This window comes from Staurois parvus, unplaced genomic scaffold (assembly GCF_062004578.1).
Source record: "Staurois parvus isolate SC_StPar_1 unplaced genomic scaffold, SC_StPar_1.0 ptg000172l, whole genome shotgun sequence".
Classification (NCBI taxonomy): Eukaryota; Metazoa; Chordata; class Amphibia; order Anura; family Ranidae; genus Staurois; species Staurois parvus.
The window spans coordinates 9863377-9888539 of record NW_028317968.1 but is presented as its reverse complement, the minus strand read 5'-3'; the positions used below and the strand labels follow the sequence as shown (position 1 = coordinate 9888539).

General features: G+C 40.5%; 1 protein-coding gene across 1 annotated transcript in view; it reads left to right on the top strand.

The window, feature by feature from the left end:
• LOC149462635 (uncharacterized) overlaps positions 1 to 25163 on the top strand; it is a 460266-nt gene that overhangs the window by 230156 nt on the left and 204947 nt on the right. The window contains exons 16-18 of the mRNA XM_089676647.1: positions 1828 to 1935; positions 7823 to 7984; positions 22671 to 22755. Coding sequence (XP_089532773.1) covers positions 1828 to 1935; positions 7823 to 7984; positions 22671 to 22755 — 355 coding nt within the window. The remainder of the gene's footprint in view (positions 1 to 1827; positions 1936 to 7822; positions 7985 to 22670; positions 22756 to 25163) is intronic.

Here is a 25163-nt window from a genome sequence, read left to right as displayed (position 1 = left end):
ACCCCCAGATCCTTTTCCATTACTGATCCCCCCAGGGAAGCTGCTCCTAATGTGTAATTTGCATTTGTATGGCACCCATAATTTTACATTTCTCAACTCAACCCCCTATTTTGTGAAGGTCTTCCTGTAATGATGCTTTATCCTGTGCCAAAGTTATTTCCCTGCATAATTTGGTATCATCAGCAAACACTGAAACTGAGCTCTTGATTCCAACCTCTATATCATTAATAAACAAACTGAACAGCATCAGCCCCAAGAAAGAACCGTGAGGCACACTACTCACAACTTTAGACTGTTAAGAGAATGAGAAATTTATCACCACTCTCTGTACCTGTTCATGTAACTGGAATGGGTTTTCCTGTGCTCCTGAGTATTGAGCACTATCTGTGTTGATAGCCAGATTTAACCAATCTGTCCATCATCTTGTTATTGGCCAGGTCAGAGGAAAGGACTCAGCGGAGGGGGACTTTTCCATTCTTATTTTTTTTTATTTTACTGCTTCTTACTCCCTTTGCATTCTCCATCTTTCCATCTCCCATCCTTTACAAGTTCCCATTCCTGTTAGAATCCAACTTTTTGTCTTATCTTTTCTCAAAGAAACAATAATTGCTTGTATAATGGTGGTTATACCTGTTTAACTATCCTCACATTATAGACTAGTAATCTTTGGATATGCAAATAACATTGAGAGAAGTAATATTGTTTATTTTCTTGTCTGGTTTAATCTATAAGTATTGATGCCATATTATGTGGAAACGTTACCTGTTAACCATTGGTATCCACTGGATTTATCTGCATGTAAGAACTGTCCTATGGCCTCTGTATAAGTTTATGCTATATAAAAATAAAGAACGCAAATAAAAAAAAAAACAATAAACATACTCTAAGGCCCCATCAGGGGCGGACTGACCATTTGGAAACTCGGGCACTGCCCGAGGGCCCGGGGTCAGTAGGGGGCCCCATGAGATGCCCCTGGTACCTTTTTCATAGGCTTTTTTGAGTTTGGGCAAGGACACAGGGGTCCCATGATCCCCTATTGCCCGGGGGCCCCATGAGTTGTCAGTCCGCCCCTGGGCCCCATTCACAATTGCAACTGGGGCTGTCTGAGATTAAATGCAAGAAACTCAGTGAGGATTCTCTATGATTAGTTGCTGGCAGAAGCCCCACTGAAAACAATGGGAGGCTGACAACTCCCACAGCTATTCGCTGCAACTCACATATAATCACTAATTGAGTGATTACCTGTAAATGACTGTCTGCATCCCGGGCCGATCATTCGCATGTAACAGATCCATGACTGTTTACATGCAAGCGGCTACAACTAGCAAGTGTGAAAGGGGCCTAAAAAGTTGCCTCCCTATTGCTCCTCATTGCCTTGCATACCTTTGAGCATAAATTACATTATAAATACCTTATTCAACATTTTTCTACAGGAGACTGTCAGAGAATTCAATACAGAAATGAAAAGTATAGGTCAACTAAATACATGGCACTTCTGTAGTTAGAACGGAACCCCAACACACAGTCCCAGTAAAGAAATTTAAATTACCATTAGCCAAGTATACACTCCACTGGAGAGTGCTCATAGGAACCTGTATATTTTATTTTAAAAAGTGGAGTAAGGTGTTTGATACTATGGTAAACATCAAATATATTTTATTAAGAGAGATTTGTACTTAGCTAGAAATAATGCATAGGAATGTACAAGAATTTCTTAACTATATGTTTAAAGTACTTGAAATAAAATTATAGCTGTTTTCATATTTATACTGAAAAATACCATTACAGTTGGAGTTGCTCAGCCTGCCTTTTCACTTTGTCTTTCAGATAAATTTGAATTTGATGCAACAGATCTCTCAAATTATATCAGTCATACAGAATCCAGAGAAAAGCCTTTTCTTTTAATGGAGGCATTTTATCTTGGTAAAGAAAGAGGTGTGTCCCTTTTTTAAAAACTTAGTATATTGACTTACACAAAGATTAATAGTCTGAGATTCACTTGGACTTTATTTCAGGACAAGTTCTCTCGTGTTAAAGACGTGCAGTTATGCAGTGTGAAATGTGAACATGCATGGGATAAAAATAATCTCATTAACTTTTTTTTAACACTTTAGTGTTTGGTTTCATTATCTGCTCATCCTATATGAAATGTATATACTAAGTTGTAAGAGGAAGCAAAAAGTTAAAATAAAAATTCAAAGCACAATCTTACAAAACTGAAGATGAAGGTGGTAGTATGGTGTGTGTTTATATGTGTATTAATGCTGCAGTGCAATAGAAAGTACATAAAAACAAAGGTAAGAACGCTGAGCAACAGTTTCAGGCATCCCTATCAGGTTCACGGGTGACACCTGAAACTGTGGTTCATCATACTTACCTATTTACCAAGGTACCTTTGCACTGCAGCACAAAATACATCCATTCCGTTAAATTCATGAAGAATGACACAGTCACTTTTTTAGTAGATTATCTGCACCATTCCAGGACACTCTTTTGAAGCGTGTATGCACCACCAAAAACAAACGTAGACTAAACATGTGCAAAAATTTCTTGCAAAGCTTGCCTTGTGCACAGGTCTCAAGGACGCTGTGCAGCCAGTGCCCTAGCAAGCAATGACGTGGTGCAACTGAGCATGATTGGTTGTTTGGATTCCATCGGCCGCATTGGTTGCACGTCTTGGTAATAGTAATAGAACTGTCACACTGCTTGAATGCATTTTGCACAGGAAACTCTTCTATTTTATGCTTTGCACCTACTGGGCATATTACTTTCCCTGTGCAGCTCACACATATATATATATATATATATATATATATATATATATATAAAATTATATTTATTTCCAAAAAGGCCATTGATGGGATTGAGACTCTTCTATACGAGGAGTGTGCACCAAAAAACCCCCCAAGAAGTTAGAATTGCATTTTTCCATTGAAAGATACTTTTCCAGCTTAAAGTTGGTCTGAACTCTAAACTGTAATTGATAAATTGAGGGGGGGGGGGTTATACATGGTCTTGCAAGAAATTATGATGTTGTAGATAGTTGTATATTTTAGTTAAAAACATGATAACATGATATGCTAATAAAAGTGCATCCTGAGTTTCATTTTCATATGGTGGTAGCCACCATATCTAGGCAAAATGAGTTTATAGCTTTTAGCATTTGACAAGGTGTCTGTGGATCAGGAAAACTAAGGTTTGTGGTAACCATGTGGTGACTCTTTCCCCAAACTGCAGGGCTCATCACAAGGCAGCACTAAGGGATCTATATATTCCTCTCTTAGAAACAAAATGGCCACCCAAATCTCAGTAGAACTCCAGCCAGACACATGCTCAACAAGTTTGTCCCCTGCAAGGTTCCCCTAACATATTCCCCTAACATAAGAGGTATACAACAATAGCTATGCGACTGCTTTATCTACCGCTTAAATAAGAAGGTGATTTAGTGATCTAGGATTGCTGCCTTCCTCCTTTGTCCTGTTAACCTGACAGAGCAGCAGTGCCCCTCCTCAGCTTAACAGAGCCTGCAGCTGCCTACACGCGCTCTATCCAAAATTTTTTTTCTTGCAATATAGGATTTTATTGTAATAAAGAAATTAACAATACAATTAAGAAAACTTAAACCGTTCACATGGTAGGTGTAGTACAACATGCACAAAGTAGACATAACATACAAAGTGAGTGAAACTGTGACTTAAACAGATTCAGGGGTAAACCCAGTGTATAAGGGGCCAACAAGAGAGGAAAAAAAGGGGGAAGGGAAGGGGAAGGGGGGGTGGCAAGGGGAGGGAAGGGAGGGAATGGAGACCACAATATTTACCTACTGATAAATGGGTGAGGGAAATATAGAGGCGGAGGTGGACACTCAGTCCACAACCCTCCGCAGAATGTCCTGGGGAGCCACACCTTATCATACCTCCAGGAACAACCTGTGTTGATAAAGGTGAGTTTGTACATGGGGAGAGCTGCATCAATGGCTGCCTCTCAGGATGACACCACAGGAGGGTCTCCCGAGTTCCACTTCAGTAGGATCTTTTTTTTTTGCATAATATAGGAGATAAGATAGGAGCAATTTCAAATGATGGGACCGTTGCTCATCATTATGGAACCCCAATACAGCCATATCAAGCGAGAGAGGCAGAGTTAACTACAATTGTACATTGAGTAATTCAAAAGCTTCTGACCAAATGGGAATTATCCCAGGACATGTCCAGAACATGTAAAAAGGATCCCGGATATAGCTGGCAACAGGGACAACTAGGGCCCCACTCCAGATATATCCGGAAAAAGCCTCAGAGTGGTGTAGTAAACCCTGTGAAAAAATTTGACCTGTATAAGTTTATCTCCAGAGGAGATAACCAACTTAGGACCCTGTTCTAATGCATCTTCCCAGTCCTCCCCATCTAAAGAGGGAATGTCCTTTTTCCAGATTACCCACAGCTTCTCTATCTTAGGAGAGTTAACACACAGCCACACACCATTAGGTCTCCCTGAGTCAGCAGCTCCTCAGTAGGGTCTGCCTGGAGGATAGGAGATCTTAGAAATTGTGCCTGGCCGCATGTCTCAGCTGAAAGTACCTACTATCCAAATTTTAAGATGCATTTTAAAATTTAATTTTACAAGGTAGACTAAAGCAAACCTTTCAGAAAATTAACACTCTAAACTTACCACTCCACTTTAGGCAGTTTTTGTTATCTATACATATCTTTAACACCTATCCTATTGTCTTAATTGCTTTTGCAGCTAGATTTTTTCCTAAACAGCTGGGTATGGGGTAGCTTTAACAAGTGGGTGGAAATTCCACTTCGCTGTGGTGTGTTTGGGGTTTTAATAAATTGAAAGGTGTTAAGTTTTATGGTTTAACTTTGGAGGATATGGAGTTTAAAGGAAATCTAGAATGAAAGACGCATGAAAGCTGTCCTTACTGATCTCATAGGCTGTCATGTTGACCCAGTGGCTTCAGTACCTTGTGTACTGACTTCTGACTTCAATCTGACTTTTCTCAATACCTACAGTTGTGACCAAAATTATTCAACCCCCACTGAAATTGAGTGTTTTGGCCAGTTTGACATTGCTTTTGATCATTCAGTCATCTTGCTTACATTTACATTAAAGAGGCACTTGTAGGTCAGACAAATATAACATAACAGTTATAATGAAATAACCACAAATGTCTTTTCTGTGCTCACAGCATTATCAGTTTTATTCAACCCCCAAGTGACATTCAATCTTAGTACTTAGTACAGCATCCTTTTACAGTTATAACAGCTTTTAAACGTGAAGCATAGCTTGACACAAGTGTCTTGCAGCGATCTACGGGTATCTTCGCCCATTCTTCATGGGCAAAGGCCTCCAGTTCAGTCACATTCTTAGGCTTGCGCACTGCAACTGCTTTCTTTAAGTCCCACCAGAGGTTCTCAATCGGATTTAAGTCTGGTGACTGCGATGGCCACTCCAAAATGTTCCAGCCTTTCCTCTGCAACCATGCTCTAGTGGACTTGGAGGTATGCTTGGGATCATTGTCCTGTTGAAAGGTCCAACGTCTCCCAAGCCTCAGGTGTGTGACGGACTGCATCACGTTTCCATCCAATATCTCCTGGTACTGAAGAGAATTCATGGTACCTTGCACACGCTGAAGCTTCCCTGTACCTGCAGAAGCAAAACAGCCCCAAAGCATGATTGACCCTCCACCATGCTTCACAGTAGGCAAGGTGTTCTTTTCATCATAGGCCTTGTTCTTCCTCCTCCAAACATAGCGTTGATCCATGGGCCCAAACAGTTCTAATTTTGTTTCATCAGTCCACAGAACACTATCCCACAACTTTTGTGGTTTGTCCACATGGCTTTTGGCATACTGCAGTCGACTCTTCTTATTCTTTGGAGACAGCAAGGGGGTACGCCTGGGAGTTCTGGCACGGAGGCCTTCATTACGCAGTGTGCGTCTTATTGTCTGGGCTGAAACTTCTGTACCCACATCTGACAAATCTTTTCTCAGTTCCTCAGCAGTCACACGGGGACTTCTCTCCACTCTACGCTTCAGGTAGCGCACAGCAGTCGAAGTCAGCATCTTCTTTCTGCCACGACCAGGTAGCGTTTCAACAGTGCCCTTTGCCTTGAATTTGCGAATGATGCTTCCTAAGGTGTCTCTTGGTATGTTTAACATCTTTGCAATCTTCTTATAGCCATTGCCCTTCCTGTGAAGAGAAATCACCTCTTCTCTTGTCTTCCTGGACCATTCTCTTGCCTTCACCATGTTTGTAACCACACCAGTAAATGTCTAGAAGGAGCTGAGTATCACAGTCATTTTAAAGCTGCCTAATTGGTGCTTATTATGCTTGATTGCTGCTCGGTGACATCCACAGGTGTTTTCAATACCTGATGGAAAGCACCTGTATGAACCTCTGTTCTTCAGAGTGGTAGTCTTTAAGGGGTTGAATAATTGTGGCAATGAAGAAACCACATAAGAACCATTTACTACTGTATTACATAAACAATTGATGTCATTTTAGTTGCATTTGGGTAGTTACAACGTCCTTGTAGGATTTGATTCTGAATACAATTCCAAATGTACACTATAGTCCCTAAACCCCTTTACAGCATTGGGGGTTGAATAATTTTGGTCACAACTGTAATATTAGCTAGTAACTCAGAAGTATTAAAGCCAGAGGCAACCACTATGAACACTACAAACCTAACATACCAGGTGATTTACAGTAGCTTAATTTTGCACTATTAAGGGCTTGTTCATATTACACTTGGTGACTTGCATATTTATGCACTAGACAAATATAGGTCACTACTATGGCACTTAGAAAACAATTGTTTTCCATGTGCTTCGTTCATACCACAAAGTTTGTTTGATGTACCGTGTGGAGCAATGCTGTAAAATGCAGGATGTCTAGATTTTACCACAACACACTAAATGGCACCACATATCACCTAGCTGTTTTTTAAATGAAATGCACATTGCACTGCTCCCTCACTAGTGTGAAACAAGCCTTAGTGTTAGCCCCACTGCTGGACAGGTGAATTCTTTCATTGTCCATCACCACTTGGGCTATCTGAAAACTAGTACACACTTCCAAATGTGTGAGTGCCATAAGATTTTCGCAACCAAATGGTTCTACCTGATACCCCAATCCACAGCCGTTATAAAAATTCTAAGTCTAAATACACTTTTGCAGTCAAAAGTGAGAAAAACCCACTATGCTTGGAATGTGTTTTCATTCACATCACACAAAAAAATCAACAAAAGAAATAAATTTGATAATTAAGATCTGCCTGTACAGTACAGACAGGGTTAATTATGGCAAACACTTCTGCCCCTCTCCCTCATACACAATAGACCAATTAGGAATTTATAGTGCTGGTAGTTACAGACCAGAACATCTACAAAAAAGTAAGCTGCAGTTTTAAAATATGTAACACATAAGGGTTGATTTACTAAAACTGGAGAGTGCAAAATCTGGTGAATCTATGCATGGTAGCCAATCAGATTCTAGCTTGTTCAATTAACCTTTGACAAAAAAAACCTGGAAGCTGATTTCTATAGAGAAATGCACCAGATTACGCACTCTCCAGTTTTTGGAAATCAACCCCATAGTGTGTAGTAGGTATTCCAATTTCATTGCAAAAATGTAAATACGTTTTTAATACTTTAAACCCAGTTAAACAAAAGGGTTATTTAAAGTAGTAGCACCTTTGAGGCAGGTCCTTTTGGTTTTGATTTTTTAGGAAAACAGAGTGCCTTGTTAATTGTGTTTTGTATTTGAGAACCATTTTAATTCATTCCATTAAAAAGAAAATACATTCTATTTTTAAGCTTCCCAAGTGCTTGGATGGGAAAAAGTTGATGCCTTTGAAGGAGATGCAATGAGTACTCAAGAAATATGGAAACCCAGGGAGTTCTCATCACTATTATCATTACATCCCGGGAAAGAGCCTGACAATATTAATGAAAGCACTCCAGGTATCAACAGATCAGGTAATTAAAAAATGCTAGGCTGATTAAATACCAACCACATGGCAGCATACATGGCACTGTCAGTTACAATAAACTGTCTAATGAAAGTGCCTGTGGCTGTTATAAATGGTCCATTTTATAACAAAGAATAAGTGTTCAGTAACTAGACTACCATTATTGCTTCGTTAGGACTGATTAACCTTATATCATCAAAATTTGAACACCACAATCTTATTAATGCTCACTTTATGATAATATGAATGTAATTTTATGTGTTAGCCAGTTTTCTCTACAGGTGAAACCAATCAAAGCATTATTGAGTTGTGTAAAAATTAGAACATACTAAAAGAACTGCTTCTTGAAACAATGCTGTTTTCATTGTATTGTCACATATTATTATAGAAAGCTTTATAGAAATTCAGAGATCCTCAGGCCATTAAAATATTTTTTAACTGAATGTACAGTTTCTTATTTACGTGTTTTCTTTCCTTACTTATTTAGTATGCTAAAAATACATTAACATTAGCTAGTTCTAAAGGCAGAAGGTTTTATAACTTTATGCATTCCATGCATGAAGGTAAAAAACCTTCTGGGTGCAGCTTCACCCTCAGCCCCCCTAATACTTACCTGAGCCCCATCTCAATGCAGGGATGTGCATGAGAGCTGGGTCTTTCCCGGGTCTCTCACTCTTCATTGGGTCACACAGCAGCAGGAGTCATTGGTTTCTGCAGTTATCAATAACAGCAATTGAGCCAAAAAGGAGTGAGCAGGGAGTGGGGCCGAGCTGCTCTCTGTGTGTGAATGGACAATGTCCTTTCACAGGAGTGTGGCTTGCGAGCGAGCCTGCTCAGGTTCCCCCATAGCAAGAGGTTTGCTATTGGGGCACTCGGAGAAGCCAGAACCACCAGTGGGGGACCCAAAAAAGAAGAGAATCAGGGCTGCTCTGTGCAACACCATTGCACAGAGCAGACACGTACAACATGTTTGTTATTAATAAAAAAAAATCAACCTTTGGAATCACTTCAATTAGTCAAGTAAATGTTAAATATTGCATATCAATATTTAATATTTACATATCCAGTTAACAGGTGGAAATCCTGGCTCATTCTCAAAACTTCCTAGCAATTCTTATCTGTTGTTGAAAGGACCTATTGTTTGCAGAACTCAATAGCTCCAGTCCAAATGTACACATATAACTAAATTAGATAAAGTGACTCATCCCACCTCTCCCTCTCACTGACCAATCTTTTCAAGAGAGAGGAAGGGAGTAGGGATTGTGTTACCATATTTACCTTAAAAAAACTTAAACAACTTGTCCTCCCCCACAAAATATAACTGGCCCTGTAGTGATTTGTAATTATGTATAAACATTTAAAAATGGGTAAATCCCAAAGAAACAGACCTAATGAACCATCAGTAAATTAAACTATTACAGAAGGTAACTAATATATGAGAAATATGTCCTCTGTTCTTGCAAACCCCTAAGTATACAGTAGTTTTGTTTCCCAAACTTTGGATTGCTTTATAGGCTGCAAGGATTCTATAACCACATTTTGTGGGTTTGCTTTGTTGAGACTGAATGCTTGCCAGGGAAAGGAAAAATGATAAATAGAATTCTATCTTGTCTTATAAATTCTCCAATTTGCTCTGTCATACTAAATGACATTTCTCAGGCAATGTTTATTTCTAAAAAGATTACAATTGTAGAGGGTTCTTATGAAAGGTTTTTTATATGCACCACCTTATTTATTTACTTTGTCTGTATCTGACTCTTCTGCTTGAGTTATGGTGAAAGTTCAAGTTTTTTGTATTGTCAACTACACATAAGCCTCCAGACAGTGTGTGAAGTCAGGCAGCTGGCAGTGCAACAGGAATTCAGGTGACCTCAATGAAAGTAAAAAGTCAAACACAATGTAAAAAAGCTAAATATAGAGAAAACATGTCTTTTGATGTTCATTAAGTGTCTTTTAAAAGAGGGGGTATCCAACTGTAGATGTGAACCTCTGCATTTCTCAGGAGCTCCAGCATCAACTCTTTAAATTTTGTTATATGCCTCTAAATTTTGTAATGCCTTTTAGGCTTCCAATTTTTCCCTGCACCTACCCTTGCTTTCTATGAAACCAGTGCATGACCCTGTACAAAGAAAAACTATTGCATGTCAGGTTGAGTAGAGGCACAAGAGGCCTCAAAGGTTGCATGTGATTCTTGGTTTTGAGAATCACATGCAAGAATCTACTTAAGCATGCCTTGTGGTCAAACATGCCCACTGTGTATCAGCTGAACAACAGCTTCCAGGTGCCCCACCTTGACCCAGTATCACATACAAGGCAAACAATTGTTCAATTCTAGCATGGCACTAACTGTAGTAGGTTGGAGTCTCAGTATTCATGCTGGAACTTGTTTTTTAGACTAAATGAGAAGAGAATGTGTCCTTGTGTGTGCTACTGGGTCAACATGGGGCACCTGGAGATGGTTGTCCAGCTGGTGCTTGTTTGGGCAGTTGTTTTTGGCCTTAAGGAGAACAAAGTGTGTTATTGATTCTGGAGGGGAGTGACAGATCCTGGAGGACCTAGAGCCATTTACACCTGTGACTGGGCAGTTGGTTTTGGCCTTAAGGAGAACAAAGTGTGTTATTGATTCTGGAGAGGAGTGACAGATCCTGGAGGACCTAGAGCCATTTACACCTGTGACTGGTTGGATGGACTGGAGGGCCTCACAAACTGTATACTGCTTTGACCACTTAATATATGACAGTTGAAACTCAGTTATCTTGAGGAGCAAGAGAGAAACATGGGAACTTTTCCATCTCTGAAGATGCTAATACCTGAGCAGAAGCTCTGTTTGGCTCTTTTTTGCTTTACTTTCACATACAGAATGGAATTTATTTACTAAAGCTGAAGAGTACAAAATCAGGCTCACTTCTGCATATAAACCAATCACCTTCTAACTTCAGCTTGTTCAATTAAGCTTTGTCAATAAAACCTGGAAGCTGATTGGTTTCTATGCTGATTTTGCACTCGCCATCTTTAGTAAATAAACCCCAATGAGTCACATTTTGATACAGTTCCCATCTTACAATCACTGTTTATACAAGAAAACACAAATGCATATAGAGAAATCTATGAAGGCATAAAAAAATAGTAAGTAACATACTGTTGTTTCAGAAGTACATGGGTGTCCTAAATGCACTACAACTACTACTGTATGTACAACACAAAAACACCAAACCAGGAACCTGAGATGCACCCCCGACCCAAACCATCTGGGTCTTCTTCAGCTACCATCCCCCCTCCCACCAACCCCTTTTTTTCTCCTCTATCTCCTCCTTTTTTCTCCCTACCCCTTTCTCTTTAAATAGATTTGGAGACCATTGTATAACATCATTTATACTTACATCAGAAAACCTTGTCCAGGAGAAGTGGAATGACATAAACATGGATCTTTCAAATATGATTTATACATGATACTTTTACGGTCAAAACAATTGTATGCAATATGTTATGGGCATTAAATCTTTGTTTTCATAGAGAGACCATTAGGGTATTTTTTAAAATCAAAATAGCACCAGTAAATTTTGATAGTTTAGTGTATATCCTTTTGTGGATTTAATACTTTCTAGTCATGAATGCCACCAGTAAAGCCCTTCAGTTTCTCACTACATGTTGTATATTGATATAGAACTGTGGCAATCTTGACTGCAACTATACGAGATTCCACTTTTTATATAACATAACTTTTCTGTACACTCACTGATCCCTTGCTATCGGGATAGCAACCAGCGTGCCTGACATGCTGGGATAGTTAGTTCTGGGGGTGGTTAAGAGCACTCAGTTTTACTTTTATGCAGTACAAAAAAAAAAATTACACGTTACTGTTTCAGCACCATGGATAGCAATTGTCAGCATATTAAATAAAGTGATTCTAAAGGCTGTATTTTTTTTTTTTTTAAATAACAAACATGTTATACTTACCTGCTCTGTGCAATGGTTTTGCTCAGAGCAGCCCTGATCCTCTTCTTTTTGGGTCGCCCGCCAGCAGTCCACGCTCCTGCCCCTGCTGAGTGCCCCCAATAGCAAGCCTCTTGCTGTGGGGGTACTCGAGCAGGCTTACTCCATTCACACACAGAGCGTGGCTCGGCCCATTCCCCTCCCCACTCTCTCCTCATTGGTCCACTGTGACTGACAGCAGTAGAAGCTAATGGCCCCCACTGTTGTCCTTTTTTTCCCATGAATTGAGCTTTCTTTCGGTGGTATTTGATTGCCTGTATGTTTTTTATTTTTTGCGCTATACAAAAAAAGAGCAACAATTTTGAGAAAAAACAATATTTTTGACTTTTTGCTATTAAACTAATAATGGCGGCGATCAGCAACTTATAGCGGGACTGTGGCGGGCATTCTGACACTGGGTGGGAACTGACTTGGTGTCACTGACATCCCCAGTGACAACAATACAGTGATCAATGCTAAAAAAAAAAGCACGGACACTGTACTAATGGCACTGGGCAGGAAGGGGTTAACATGAGGGGCCATCAAAGGGTTAACTGTGTGCTGGATGTGTTTTACTATGGGGCCCTGTGTTTGTGCTTCACTGCTTTACAGCTTCATTACTTCACTGTAATCACACTGCTTTGCATGGCTGTGCTGTGCACAGCCATCCAAAGCAGTGTGCACGAGCTGACAGGGAGAACTGCTTTGTTTACAAACAGTTCTCCTCCTCGTTGAAGATGCTCGGCAATCACCAGGCACCAGCAAGTAATCACCGGCCGAGACCCAGTGATTGACGGCCGCAAATGGTGGCGCAGGTAGGGATTGCACATGCCCCGTGCGCATCCCCTACCCGGAAATGCAAAGTCATGTATATATACCTGATTTTGCACCTCCGTGCCACCCTGTAGCAGTATAGCTGCTGTAGGGCGGTCGGGAAGATGTTAATTTAAAAAAATGTAGCCTTTACTAACACTTTAAGGTAAAAAAAACCTTCTGCCTTTAGAGCCACTTTAATGAACTCCTGTTATTTAATACATTTTGCCCAAAGGATTCCCAAAAGATGACTACAGCGGCTGTATTTAAATGCATGTTATAAATAAATAGACTGGAAATATCTATTGTAAGTTCTGAAAATAATGGGTTTTGGACCCAAATGTTTTCAAATAGACCTAAACTTTGTATACCAAACCTCTAGCTAATGTATATCTAAAAGATGTTTCACTTGCCTTTTGGCTACAAAGGGGCAGCTGTTAAGGTTGCCCTCTTTTACTATTCTGGTTGTTCATTCTGGCCATAGAGCTCCTCTGATTAGATAATATATGTAACTATCAATGGCCTGTGAATTGGCACCCCGGAAGAGAAAACACCATTGTGTGTGGTTGATAGTTTCAGTGAGTTCCTAACAACCCTGTTATTTTGGTCAGTCACTTTGGCCCCTCTCCAATTCCCATTGCTGTAACTTATCCTCTTAAACCCATGGACAGATTTAAGTATCTGAGTGTTTGGGTACCCAATTATTTCACTAAATTTGTGGAATAAAATGTATTATTAGTCCTTACCACTTAAGAGAGTTGCTTGCGTATATGGCCCAAGTTATCCCTTAATGTAATAGGGCATATAAGACTTATAAATATTTTATATTGCAGGGATCTGCTGCCCTCTACTGTTAGCAGCTAATATCACATTGTTATGTATTATTATGTATTAGCACTTTCTTATCTGTGGTGGGGCAGTTTAAAAACCCCAAAATGTGAGAGAGTGAAAAAGTTGCTGACATCACAAGTATGCGTGCAGGAGCTGCAATACTGTTTTTTATCCAGCCAAGAACCAGAAACTATAAGGTAATTGTTCCTGTGTTCTGGCTGTTTAACTGTAGCTGCCCATAACTTCTAGATCTGAATTCTAGTGACAGACAAGTCTCTGTCCTATTGTTATTGTCTCACATGCACAGTGCCAGATAGCTAGGTCTGTGCTACTGTAAGTATATAGTAGTCACCTTCCAGTATATTAGTCAGTGAACCTGTTTATTGCAATAGAGTTTATATGCAGCTCATGATATTTTAGTTAACCCTGTCCCTTCTTGTCTGGGATTCTATAGCTAGTTTTATCTTAGGGCTCAATAACCAGCATATGTTAGAGCTCAGTTAGGCATCCGACGGCTACTTCTGGTAGTTAGAGGTATGATTGCATGTCAGATTAGAAACTACTAGGGAAGTACTAATTCACAGAGTAGATAGGCTGACCGTGAGTTCCAGTGCCACAGCACCGTTTCTTCATGTGAGAAGCTATGTTCCAGGCTGGTTGAACAGCAGTTTCCCTATTGCTGATGTCTTCAAGAATCCAACACTGTGATCATCCTTAGGGGCCCCTGCAACTCAAGTTTGCAGCAACATTCATCTGTAAGTATCCCTATTAATAACTATGTATACCCAGTTACATGTGTACAATTCCACCAGGGCTCCAACTGGTTTAATACCTTGATAATGATAATAAAAGTGAGCGCTGACCAAAAAGCAGCTGTGCACTCAAGGTAACCAATATACACTTACAGATAGAATAATAAAATAGTGCAGCGCTTAGGAAATCAAAACCAGAATAAATGAAATACACATAAAATGGAGGTTCTTAAAAATAGTCTGTATAGTATTAATCGTGCCAGGTGACTGGTAACAATCAATGGTGGTGCTCCGTGGAAAATAGCAGAAGTGCACACTCACCAGAAGGTAAATGAATATAAGCGTTGTATATCATACCCCGAGGAATCCTCATCAGGAAAAAGGGTTTGGTCAAAATGGATAATCCTCCCTCAGGGTTGCATTCAGAACTCGCCCAAAAGATGAAAAGAATCAGATCCAGGTAACCAGAAGTCTCCTAATGCGGGATGAATGGAAGGAGCTGCCTGTTTACAGGGGGTCTTCCTCCTCTTGGTATGGTGCCTGGATCGAGACAATGAGCTCTGCAAATTAAAACTCCTCTAAAGGAGTCAGGGAAGGACGCCCATAGTGTAGTAGTATTGAATAATTGCTTTTATTAAAGACAAGGTAGCGGTTTGCAAACATAGTAAAAGGTCATCCAGGTATAGAGTGTGAACTAACCCTAGGAGATTCAAAGATGGCCACTGGCCTCCACGTGGCTCCGGCGGCGTAGCGTCACGACGTCCAGGCTCCTCCTTATGCGTTACGTTCGCACGCACTTCATCAGAGGATGGAACCAGTTCTCCTCTCCGTCGGAGATGCTCGGCAATCTCGGGGCGCCATTGGATGTATGTACTGTTATTAATATTTTCTTATATAAAGCTTGTATTATTTCCACACTGGTTTGCATCCATATACTTATTGTTAATGATATGTGTGGCTTGCAGTAGTTCTGCTCCCCATTACTTTGATTAGATTAATGGTTAATTTACCAGGAAGGGAATCTCCTCTGTTTGCAGAGGCCCTGTCCTGGGTGGCGGCCCTGCCAACTTTTTTTATCAAACCCACTGTTCAACAACAAAGGTTCTTGTAATGTTTTTACCTACAGGTTTTGCGCACTATCCTGCTTGAGGAGGGTCTTTCCCACAACCACCCAGAAGAGAGCTACAGTATCTACTGAAATATATTTATCCTTTAACAACAGCAATTCATCTTTTTGTAAATTAGATTACTTACTTTTTCTTATCTGGCAGGGTCAAGTCCCTAGGATGGCAAATATTGCCTTTGAAGCCTGTGAGGAAATTGCTGATCTTGCTCTAACAAAATTCCTTTGTAGTTTTCTATCTGTGCAACGTATGTACCTGAAATATTAGTTAGTTCTTACAAATGAGGAATGAAAATTTGGCAAAAAATGTATATATCACAGAAATTCTTCATTTTGGCAAATTGCATTGAGTCTGCGGGGAAGACAAACGTAATAGTGGGTTTTAACAGTACAATGGTACTTATTTTTTTAAAGAATAAAGATTTTTTTCGGTTTCACTACACACCAACATGAGATAATCAAAACAAGAAAACATCAAGAGAGGGTCAACATAAGTTTGTTGGATTGCTAAAGTATAATTGACGTACAATCTTACCCTGGGCCTCCTAACATGAGGAGGTTCGGGGTCCAATGTATCTTGTTAGGTGTGTCACAGAGGTCTCTATGTAGGTCTTGGGCTACGATCAGAAGCTAGTGTAAGAGTGTTGGGATATGGTCCTTCCCTAGAAGAAGAAAACCACTGTCTTGAGGGAATGTCCGTAATGCATGGGGGAATTTGAAATAAGTTGGGGAGTAAACCTAACAATAAAGTTAGATAAAGTGGAGGAAGAGGATATAGGAGGAGCAGGCAGGTTAAGTAGAGAAGTGAGATGGAAGACGTGTATAAGGATGGGAGAGGCATAGCTTGAACCTGTTACATGGAGTATTCACAGTAAGGAGAAAATGCTTTGGAACCGAAGAGAGTCCAAAAAGAATATCCAGATACACCAGACAGTCAGAGAATTTTTTGTGATGTTGTGTTACCAGCTCTTCTAGGCGCTGTATGCGGGTGAGTTCAGCAATCCATTCTGTGACCGTGGAGGCATCCATCATCTTCCAGTGCCTGGCAATTACGTTTCTAGCCGCTATTAAGAAGAAGCATAGTAGCCCTTGTTTATCTGAAGAGACAGAGTCTAATGAGAGCAGGGCGATCAAGTGGGAATCTACAATGGTGTCGTAAATGTGAAAAATGCATGATCAGAAAATATAAATAGGTGTACATTCCCACCAAATATGGATCATGGATCTATGTGGGTGGCTGCACCTCCAGCAGTTTGGTGGAATTGGCCATTGCATATGTATTTTGTAACTATTCTCCTGAATGGCTGCAGAAATACAGGTTTTATGCTTGAGAGTATAGATGGTATCGAGGTGTCAGGATTTGGATCACATGCTGATGGGACTGTGGTTTCCAGTGTAGAAGGTTGTAGTTCCGGTGTCCACCAGCAGGTGTCTCCCAGCATTCAGCAAATTCCAGTAATCAATCTCCACATGATGTGGGCTGCTGGGAGGGTATTTTAGTCCATCCTCTACTAGTGCTTGATGCTTCAGTGTTTTGCTCTGCTAGCCATATACTGCTTGCTATTGATCCTGAGCCTGATACCTGCTTGAGCATGCTCTTGCCTTATACTTATTTCCTGTACCCTGCTGCCCCTTGTTCCTCCCTTACACCTCTAATTTTACCCTGTTGATCCGTGTTCCCCAATTTGTATGTATTGTACAGTATATAATTAGTTTGCTAGTTAGGCTTTCTGTTTCTCAGTTAGGTTGCTAGTTAAGTATTTTGTCACTGGGTTTCTTGTTCACTTACACTATATTACCAAAAGTATTGGAACACTTGCCTTTGCACGTGCATGAACTTGAATGGCATCCCAGTCTTAGTCCATAGGGTTCAATATTAAGTTGGCCCACGCTTTGCAGCTATAACAGCTTCAGCTCTTATGGGAAGGTTGTCCACAAGGTTTAGGAGTGTGTCTATGGGAAGGTTTGACCATTCTTCAAAAAGCGCATTTGTGAAGTCACGCACTGATGTTGGACGAGAAGGTCTGGCTTTCAGTCTCTGTTCTAATTCATCCCAAAGGTGTTCTATGGGATTGACGTCAGGACTCTGTGCAGCTCAGTCACGTTCCTCCACCCCAAACTCGCTCATCCATGTCTTTATGGACCTTGCTTTGTGCACTGGTGTGCAGAGACAATTCCTATTTCATGCCCTAATTTCATTTACACAGGTACTATCTCTTTAAAAGAAGAAATGTTTTACTTCCTGAAAACATTTTCTCTTTTTAAGCCCACTGTTTTTAATATCAAATGATGTTTAATGAACTCATGTCATATTAGTATTGCATGGACTTTTCACTTATATTTCACATGGCATTCCTATTAGAGGTAGATTCAAAATAACTGTGATCACATTGTTTATCATCACATTAATTAAGCCGGCACATTTACATAATTTTCTTTCTAAAAACAAGAAGATTACAATAACATTCAGGAATACATAGATCAGAATATTATTTGCAATCACATCATGTTTTTTAGTTTTCCCTTCCCATGTCTCATTCCACACATTCATTTCTTGGAAGATCGGGAGGGGAGCACAAAAAATTCACTATTGCCATCAGCATGCACATTGACCTTTCCCATTTCTTACACAACACTTACATAACATTCTTTCACTTTCTTATACATCACATCAAAATGTCCCTACTTGAGTTAGTTTTAACTCCTTAACTTCCATTTGCCTTATTTTCTTCTCCCTTGCATCTCATGTTCTATAATTCCTATAATGTGCTTAACCTACTGTATCTTCTCTTTTTTTCATTATAGGTTTTCTCCTTCTACTTTACTTCTCTCACTCTAGTTCCTATGACCAGACAGGCAGCTGTAGAGCTAGAACAGGGCCAAAGGTTCTGTTATTCATTTTTTCAATAGAATTTGACTTTTCTTTCTCCATGTTTTAGAATTTACTAGTTCTGGTCCATATTTGGTAATAAATTAATCCCATAACGTAACGTCTAAATAATGTTTTGGTCTTGTGTTACATTGTATGTCACCTTTTATCTATCCTACTTAAATAGGTAATTGTCCTTTGACCCAACTTCCATGTCTCTCTTGCATAAATTCTCTGCATGGCCTTTCAGAGGGACCCTGTCTTCTAGTCTCTTTGGACTTGGTAACCTTGTTAACCATTGTGGATCTTTGTCCACCTTATCCATTTATCTAGGGGTTAATATAGGCGGAACCGTACCTCCAGTTTATATAGCCTTTAGCACTCATATTGAGCTGGACATTTTCCAAGGGTCTCTTACTTTTTGTTCCCTAACTAAACTTAATGACTGGCAAGTTTGCTCTCTTCTCTACTTGTGCCTATATCTTTGTGCCTCTCAACAAGTAATGCAGCAGATGTACAGTATGCCTTTTATAACCCGGTAACAGCATGAGTCTTCCTTTTCTTAAAAAATAAGCACTCTGATAAGCACTCCTGAGTCTTGCACCATGCATAATATGCATTCCTGAGCCCTGTACTCTGTGCATTACGCATTGCTGAACCTTGCATCCTATGAGATGTGCCATTCTCAGCCCTGACCACACCCATTCTTTCCCCTGGGGAATGAAGGGGGGGTCAATTAGTTGGCAGTGGGGGAGGGGTTGTGAATTCCAGCACCTTCTGTCTGGGAAAAAAAGCCCTGGGTGTACTAGTAGTAGAACTTCACTAGCCCTCTGGGGTCCATCCTCTGATTCTGACTACATCCACAGGGTGTTAACCAGATGTACAATCTTTTGTAAAGATTTTACCTGTTGGTTTTGAGCTGTTGGAAGACAGTAGAAAAAATGGGTTAAAAGGCCAAAGGTAGTTATGAGTAGGCCTCAGGTTTCTGTACTTCCTCTGTTTTTAATGTCTTCCAAGTTAGTATGCAGGGGCAGATTCTTCAATATTTTTCTTTCTGTCTCCTCTTTGTGGACCTCTAATATACAGTAGATGTAACATAATCCAGGTGGGACTTGTGGTTGGATATCTGCTATCTTAAAGTGGAGTTCCAGTGGAAAAAAAAAAAGTTAGTAGCTACAAAAGATGTCCCTCAGTCCCGCAGTGTCCCCCCATAGCCAGTTTCACCAGCCGCCCTGTGTCCCCGATGCCAGCATCTTCAGTGTGGGCACCCAGCTGTGACAGCTTGCAGCTTCACAGCCGGGTGCTTACTGCACATGCACGAAAAGTGCTGCGCTTTGTAAATGGTCCCGTAGTCTTATGGGACCTGTCATGTGTCCCAGAAGACTATGGGGAGGGAGGGGTGAGGACAATTTCTGCTGCATTCGCCTAGGCTATCAGAAGCAGAAGTGGGAGCGGGTACCTGTCAATTTCGGGTATACGCTCCCCAAAGGTGCCAATCCTTAAAGGGGAGCGGAGGACCAATCCTTAAAGCAGAACTTCCCCTTTTGGGTGGAGCTCAGCTTTAAGTTGTAAAATGCCACTAGCTGGTTGCTAATCTTAATTTATATAGCAACTTAAGCTCTCTGCAGCATCACACTAATTCATAATTAGTGTGCAGATGAACACTGTGTGTGAACTCTTTTAATTCTTAGAAGCTGGTAGGATTTTTAAGCTGTTGTGCATGGGTTGACTTATCCTGTGCAAACTCAGCGGGTATTATTTGGGTTGTTGCTCGGATCAGGTCCTCTTTTGTTTCCCATGGCTTGGGGTAAACACCCAAAAGGTTTGCACACTTGTTTTTTTAAATAGACCTGTATATCTTTTTATAAATAAACATGCACTTTTATAATAATTTCTGATTCTCTCATAGGCTTAGCCCTTACTTTTTCTCTAAGCATAAAGCTGCTTAGCTTCTTAATACAGGTTCTTTTAACATTTACTTTGTTTTAGATTTTGACATTACCCTGGGAAAATTCTTATCATACTTCATCTTATGAAAGACAGAATTCTAACAAAGAGTAAAAAACTGTGTTACAGAGAAGCTATCTGATGTCCAGGCAGATTACCTTTCTGTAGTACTTAATTACTACTTTGAATATATGCATGCACACAGGGGTTCACTCTGGGGCCCACCAGAAAAAGTTAGGTCTAGGGGCACACCTCTCCAATACATTAACACGACACAATTATACTCTTCATCTAACAACATTGCCTTTAGTTCTCATGCCACATCTTAATAATTGTAAAGTGCAATAAGGATGTCAATATAAACTAATATTTAGCTGAAATTATTCTCCGTGTTCAGTAAAATAAGGAATTCTAAAAGATCTTGTCCAATCCAACTTAATCTGTATTTTTACAATTTTCTGCTTTTTAAGAATTCTTTCACAAGATAATTAAAGTGGTTATAAAGCCTAAACATTTTTTATCCGAATGCATTCCTTGCATTAAGGTAAAAATGCTTAGGCATGAGTATCGCCCTCACCCTCCTTATACTCGCCTAAGCCCTCATTTGATCCAGCGCTGTACACAAGAGCAGTTCTTGTCTCCCCTCACTTTCTGGTCTCACTGGCTTTGCTGAGGCAGGGGGAGCCATTGGCTTCCATTGCTGTCAATCAAAGCCAGTGGCAAGGGAGCGGGGGCGAGCCTGTGTCTACAGATGCAGACAGAGGGGCTCGAAAGTGAGCACACAGGTGGGCTCCCATAGAAAGGAGCCAGGAACACCAGATAAAATTCCATTGCATGGAGCAGGTAAGTATAACATGTTTGTTATTTTAAAAAAAAATCAATCCCTCTTAGTGTATGCAAAAGTAAGAAGGTCTGTACATATATGCAGCAGACCAGAACTTATAATCATACAAAATCCTATAGCAACAAAGAAGACAGTACACACATGCTACACATTTGGCATCAGTGAGGTCTTCATTGTCAGCATAATCACCATTGACACATTTTGAGGAGGGTATTATTTCTTTAGAAATTAATAATTGTCCTTGAAACCAAGAAGTTCAACCTTAACTTGAACAGTATTAAAGAAGTTATTATATTGCAGCTTACCAATACATGAAGGCCATTAAAAATGCTGCTTTTAGGGGTGTTTATCAGTTTGTTTGTTTGTTTTCTGCCTCTAAACACCCCATTGTGTTAGCCTATGGGTCCATGCACACATAGGGATTTACAGGCATTTAAAGGCAGGAGTGTTTAGAGGCAGAAAAAAGAAAAGGGTCAGCACATTTACGGGAGGAATGAAAAAAAACTTGATGTGCCTAAAAGCATATAAACACTTGCCATGTTTAAGAGCATCCAGCCTTTACAAGAGTTAATGGATTTTTACAGGACACTCCAAAAATAATGATTATTGAATATCAGTGAGAAACTAGGACATCCCTGTCTGTACAAGAAGATCCCAGTGTCGTTTACTTTTTTCTGCTGTGTGTGTTCTCTGCTCTGTCTGCAAGCAACATATAAGCAGCTGTTTCCAAAGGGTTAAAGGTTTTCTGTTGCTGTGTATATGCACTAGGAGTAGGTGAACTACGTTGCAAAATATTACAATGTGTCTTTTTGCAACATTTGTCCTTGGTTGATCTCCCAGGTTGGTGGATCTGAGAAGGAAGAGTTAATGCTGGCCAGGTTTACAGCTCTTTTTCAAAAGGTTACCCCCGTCTGTAGGTCATACTATATAAAATGGGCTCACTAAGTGCCCTTGGAGGCTTCCTTGGGAAATACTGTCAAGATGTACCTGTTACTCTTCCGGTTTGCTCCTTTGGGGGAGGGGGGGCAACGCTGGTTCCCAATGGGGTCTGGAACATATAGATCTATACGGACTGCCAGGTATGGACTTACTGCCTTTTCTCGATTTATTACCAGATCATTATTGTTCTCATGGGAGGAAGGTTAGGTGATCTGATGTCTGCCGCGCTGCTACTTAGCAATGCAGGGCACGAGCTCTGCATAGGAGGGAGTGTGGGTCGCAGCCAGGTGGCAGCCATCAATCTGCTAGTGACTTTCTAAAGTTGCTGTGTCACGAATGATAGGTAGAATGACAAAGAGAAATTAGTTATTTACGACAGACCTCCCACCAGGTACTTTTTAATACCTACTTCACCCACATACTCAGAACCCACCAGATGATCCTCTAGTAGGCCATTAATTTCCTGCCTACATAAGTATATTTATTCTGTCTGTTGAGTATTATAACAAAATAAGCGCCACGATGTTTCTGATTCTATTACAAAATATAATTATCTACCCTCCTGGAAATTAAAATAGGTTATTTTATTATGTTTTATTCTAGGCTTATATGAATCAACTATTAAATTGACAGTATATGATCCAACAAAGGGCTCACAGCAAATAATTCATAAGCAAGTGTACAGCAGGTAAGAAATGAAATTTAGCAATGTACCTTAAAAATTGATGTCTGCTAAACCACATTCATTAGTGTAGCATCCCCCTGACCCCCTAGAGGTGGTGGTAGCCCCCAGAAGACAGAGTGGGCTCTGACATTTCACCTCAGGGTGTGGATCACTTAAGCAGCAGTGGGATGTGAACAGATGGGCACCAGTCACTTTAAGTTACAAAATAAAAAGGAATGTATTATCTCACAGATAAAGAACCTGGAAGCCAACCTGACATTTGGTGATTGAAGCTCTTGTGTGTAAAGCACTTACAAATCAGCTGCCAGCACCCTGGGTAGAAGACACTATAGACCAGTGTGATCCAAGCTCTACATTCCAGCTTCTTCCAGCACCTCAAGATATCTGGAGGTTCCCTAGGCTCCACATGCTAGGCCCCAGATGCAGGCCTCAGGTCCAGCCACATGGTCACCCTCTCAGATAGCAGGCCTAAAAGGTTTCAGCAATGCAACACCCCCCCACCCCCAAGCAGAGGAGAACAGACTCACTTCCTAAGGTCACTCCCTGAATATTTATACCCTTTCCTAGCATGCACCAATGACCAGGAAATTCCTAATGGTTGGCCAGAGAAGATAAATATTCATAACTCTGGTTAGTGCAGGCAGCTTTCATGCTATTGCTATGGATTGCAGTACCACCTACTGCCAACAGAAAGACACATACAATAATCAGGGCCCAAGAGAAACCCAAAGAAGCTGAACTATCAATTCAGCTAAGCTGACTGCAGCTTAGCATCACTACATTTAAATTGACACTCCTGCTTAGGGCAGGGTGGCTACACTAGTTACTCTTCATGGTTAACATACAACACTGACAATTTGGTGCTAACGCAAAATGCTTACTTTTTTTCCATTCTTTCTGTTTTCAACTCAAGGGAGAAAGCTCAACAAAAATGTATATATTTTTTGCAATATTAGAAGTTCACAGAACACATGTTGCAAACACCACATTTTCCATTGTAGATGCGACATGTCTGATAAGATATATTGTAAGGCTAGGGGCACAAATAAATAACTTGAGCAACTGGAGTTTAATGTTTTTTGACATTTTGACATAGAATCATTCTGCACAAAAGTAGAAGGTCACTATGATGCAGTGAGGACATGTTCACATAGGGGTTATATGGATACTTGGAACAAGTTGGGTGATGGAAGATGGTTGATGGGAGAGGGTGAACCAGAGGAAAGGCTGTTTCAGGGGTAAAGTGAAGGAGGATGAGGAAGGAGGCTAGAGGAATGGAAACAGGATAGAAGAAGGTGTGCCAGAAAGGTGAATGCTTCCACCCCACCTCAAAAAAAGAATGGTCAAGAAAGTATGAAGATAGGAAATGTTGGAGAGATTGGGTTATGAAGTGTTGGAAAGACAAACTGGTGATGTGGGGCTCAGCCAACTGGAAGCTGGTTGATTTAGTCTGTAAAGGTATTCTCACTCTAATAGAATCAGGTGGAACAGAACTTTAGTACCTTTCAGAGAGCTCATCAAGTCTTACATGTGTCTAGTGTCTTCAACACTAATTCATTGCTGTATGTATAGTGGGGAACAGGACTTCCACATTGCAGGGATGCAAGAGCATGATGCTTAAAGTGTACCACCCCTATTTTTTTTCTAAGCTTTCAAAGGCACTTTATTGGTGCAGGAGAAAAAATGTAGGAGATTTTGAAATAGGGTGGTCAGTAAACTCCTGGACGGTAGTACGGACCTATGACCAGAAGGACTGAAGAGCTAGACAAAACCAAAAAATATGTGGCATGTCCCCTGGCATTAAGCCACATCTTCAGTAAGTCTATGACAGTTTGGGATAAATATCATGCAGCATGGTTGGCATACAATACCAACGGGTAACTATTTTACAACCCAGAAAGTAAAAAACGGAAGAACTTCCTGCGCTAAGAATGGGGCCCTATTCACCAAGCTGCTGACACAAAACCTCCTTACCAGAATGAGTGAATAAACATAAACATAAAAGTGTAGCGCTATCCCTAAACGTATTATATATACGCCATATACTAACTATTCAAAATATGACAGTGTTCTAGATATAACACTAAAAGTGCAAAATCTCTGTGCAATATGTGCAATAGAAAAATGTGCAATCCGTGTACTACCGCCACGCCGGAACTGACGTCACCGCGCTCTACCAGAATCCTCTTCGCGTACTGACGCGTTGCGTCACGTTATCACGAGACTTCCTCAGAGTACACCCAGAGGAAGTCACGTGATAACGTGACGCAACGCATCGGTACGCGAGGAGGATTCTGGGAGCGCGGTGATGTCAGTTCCGGCGTGGCGGCCATATTTGAAATCACTGTATCTAATACCCATGCAGGAGATTCACAGCATAGGGTATTGAAGGCATGTAATGAGAGGAAACA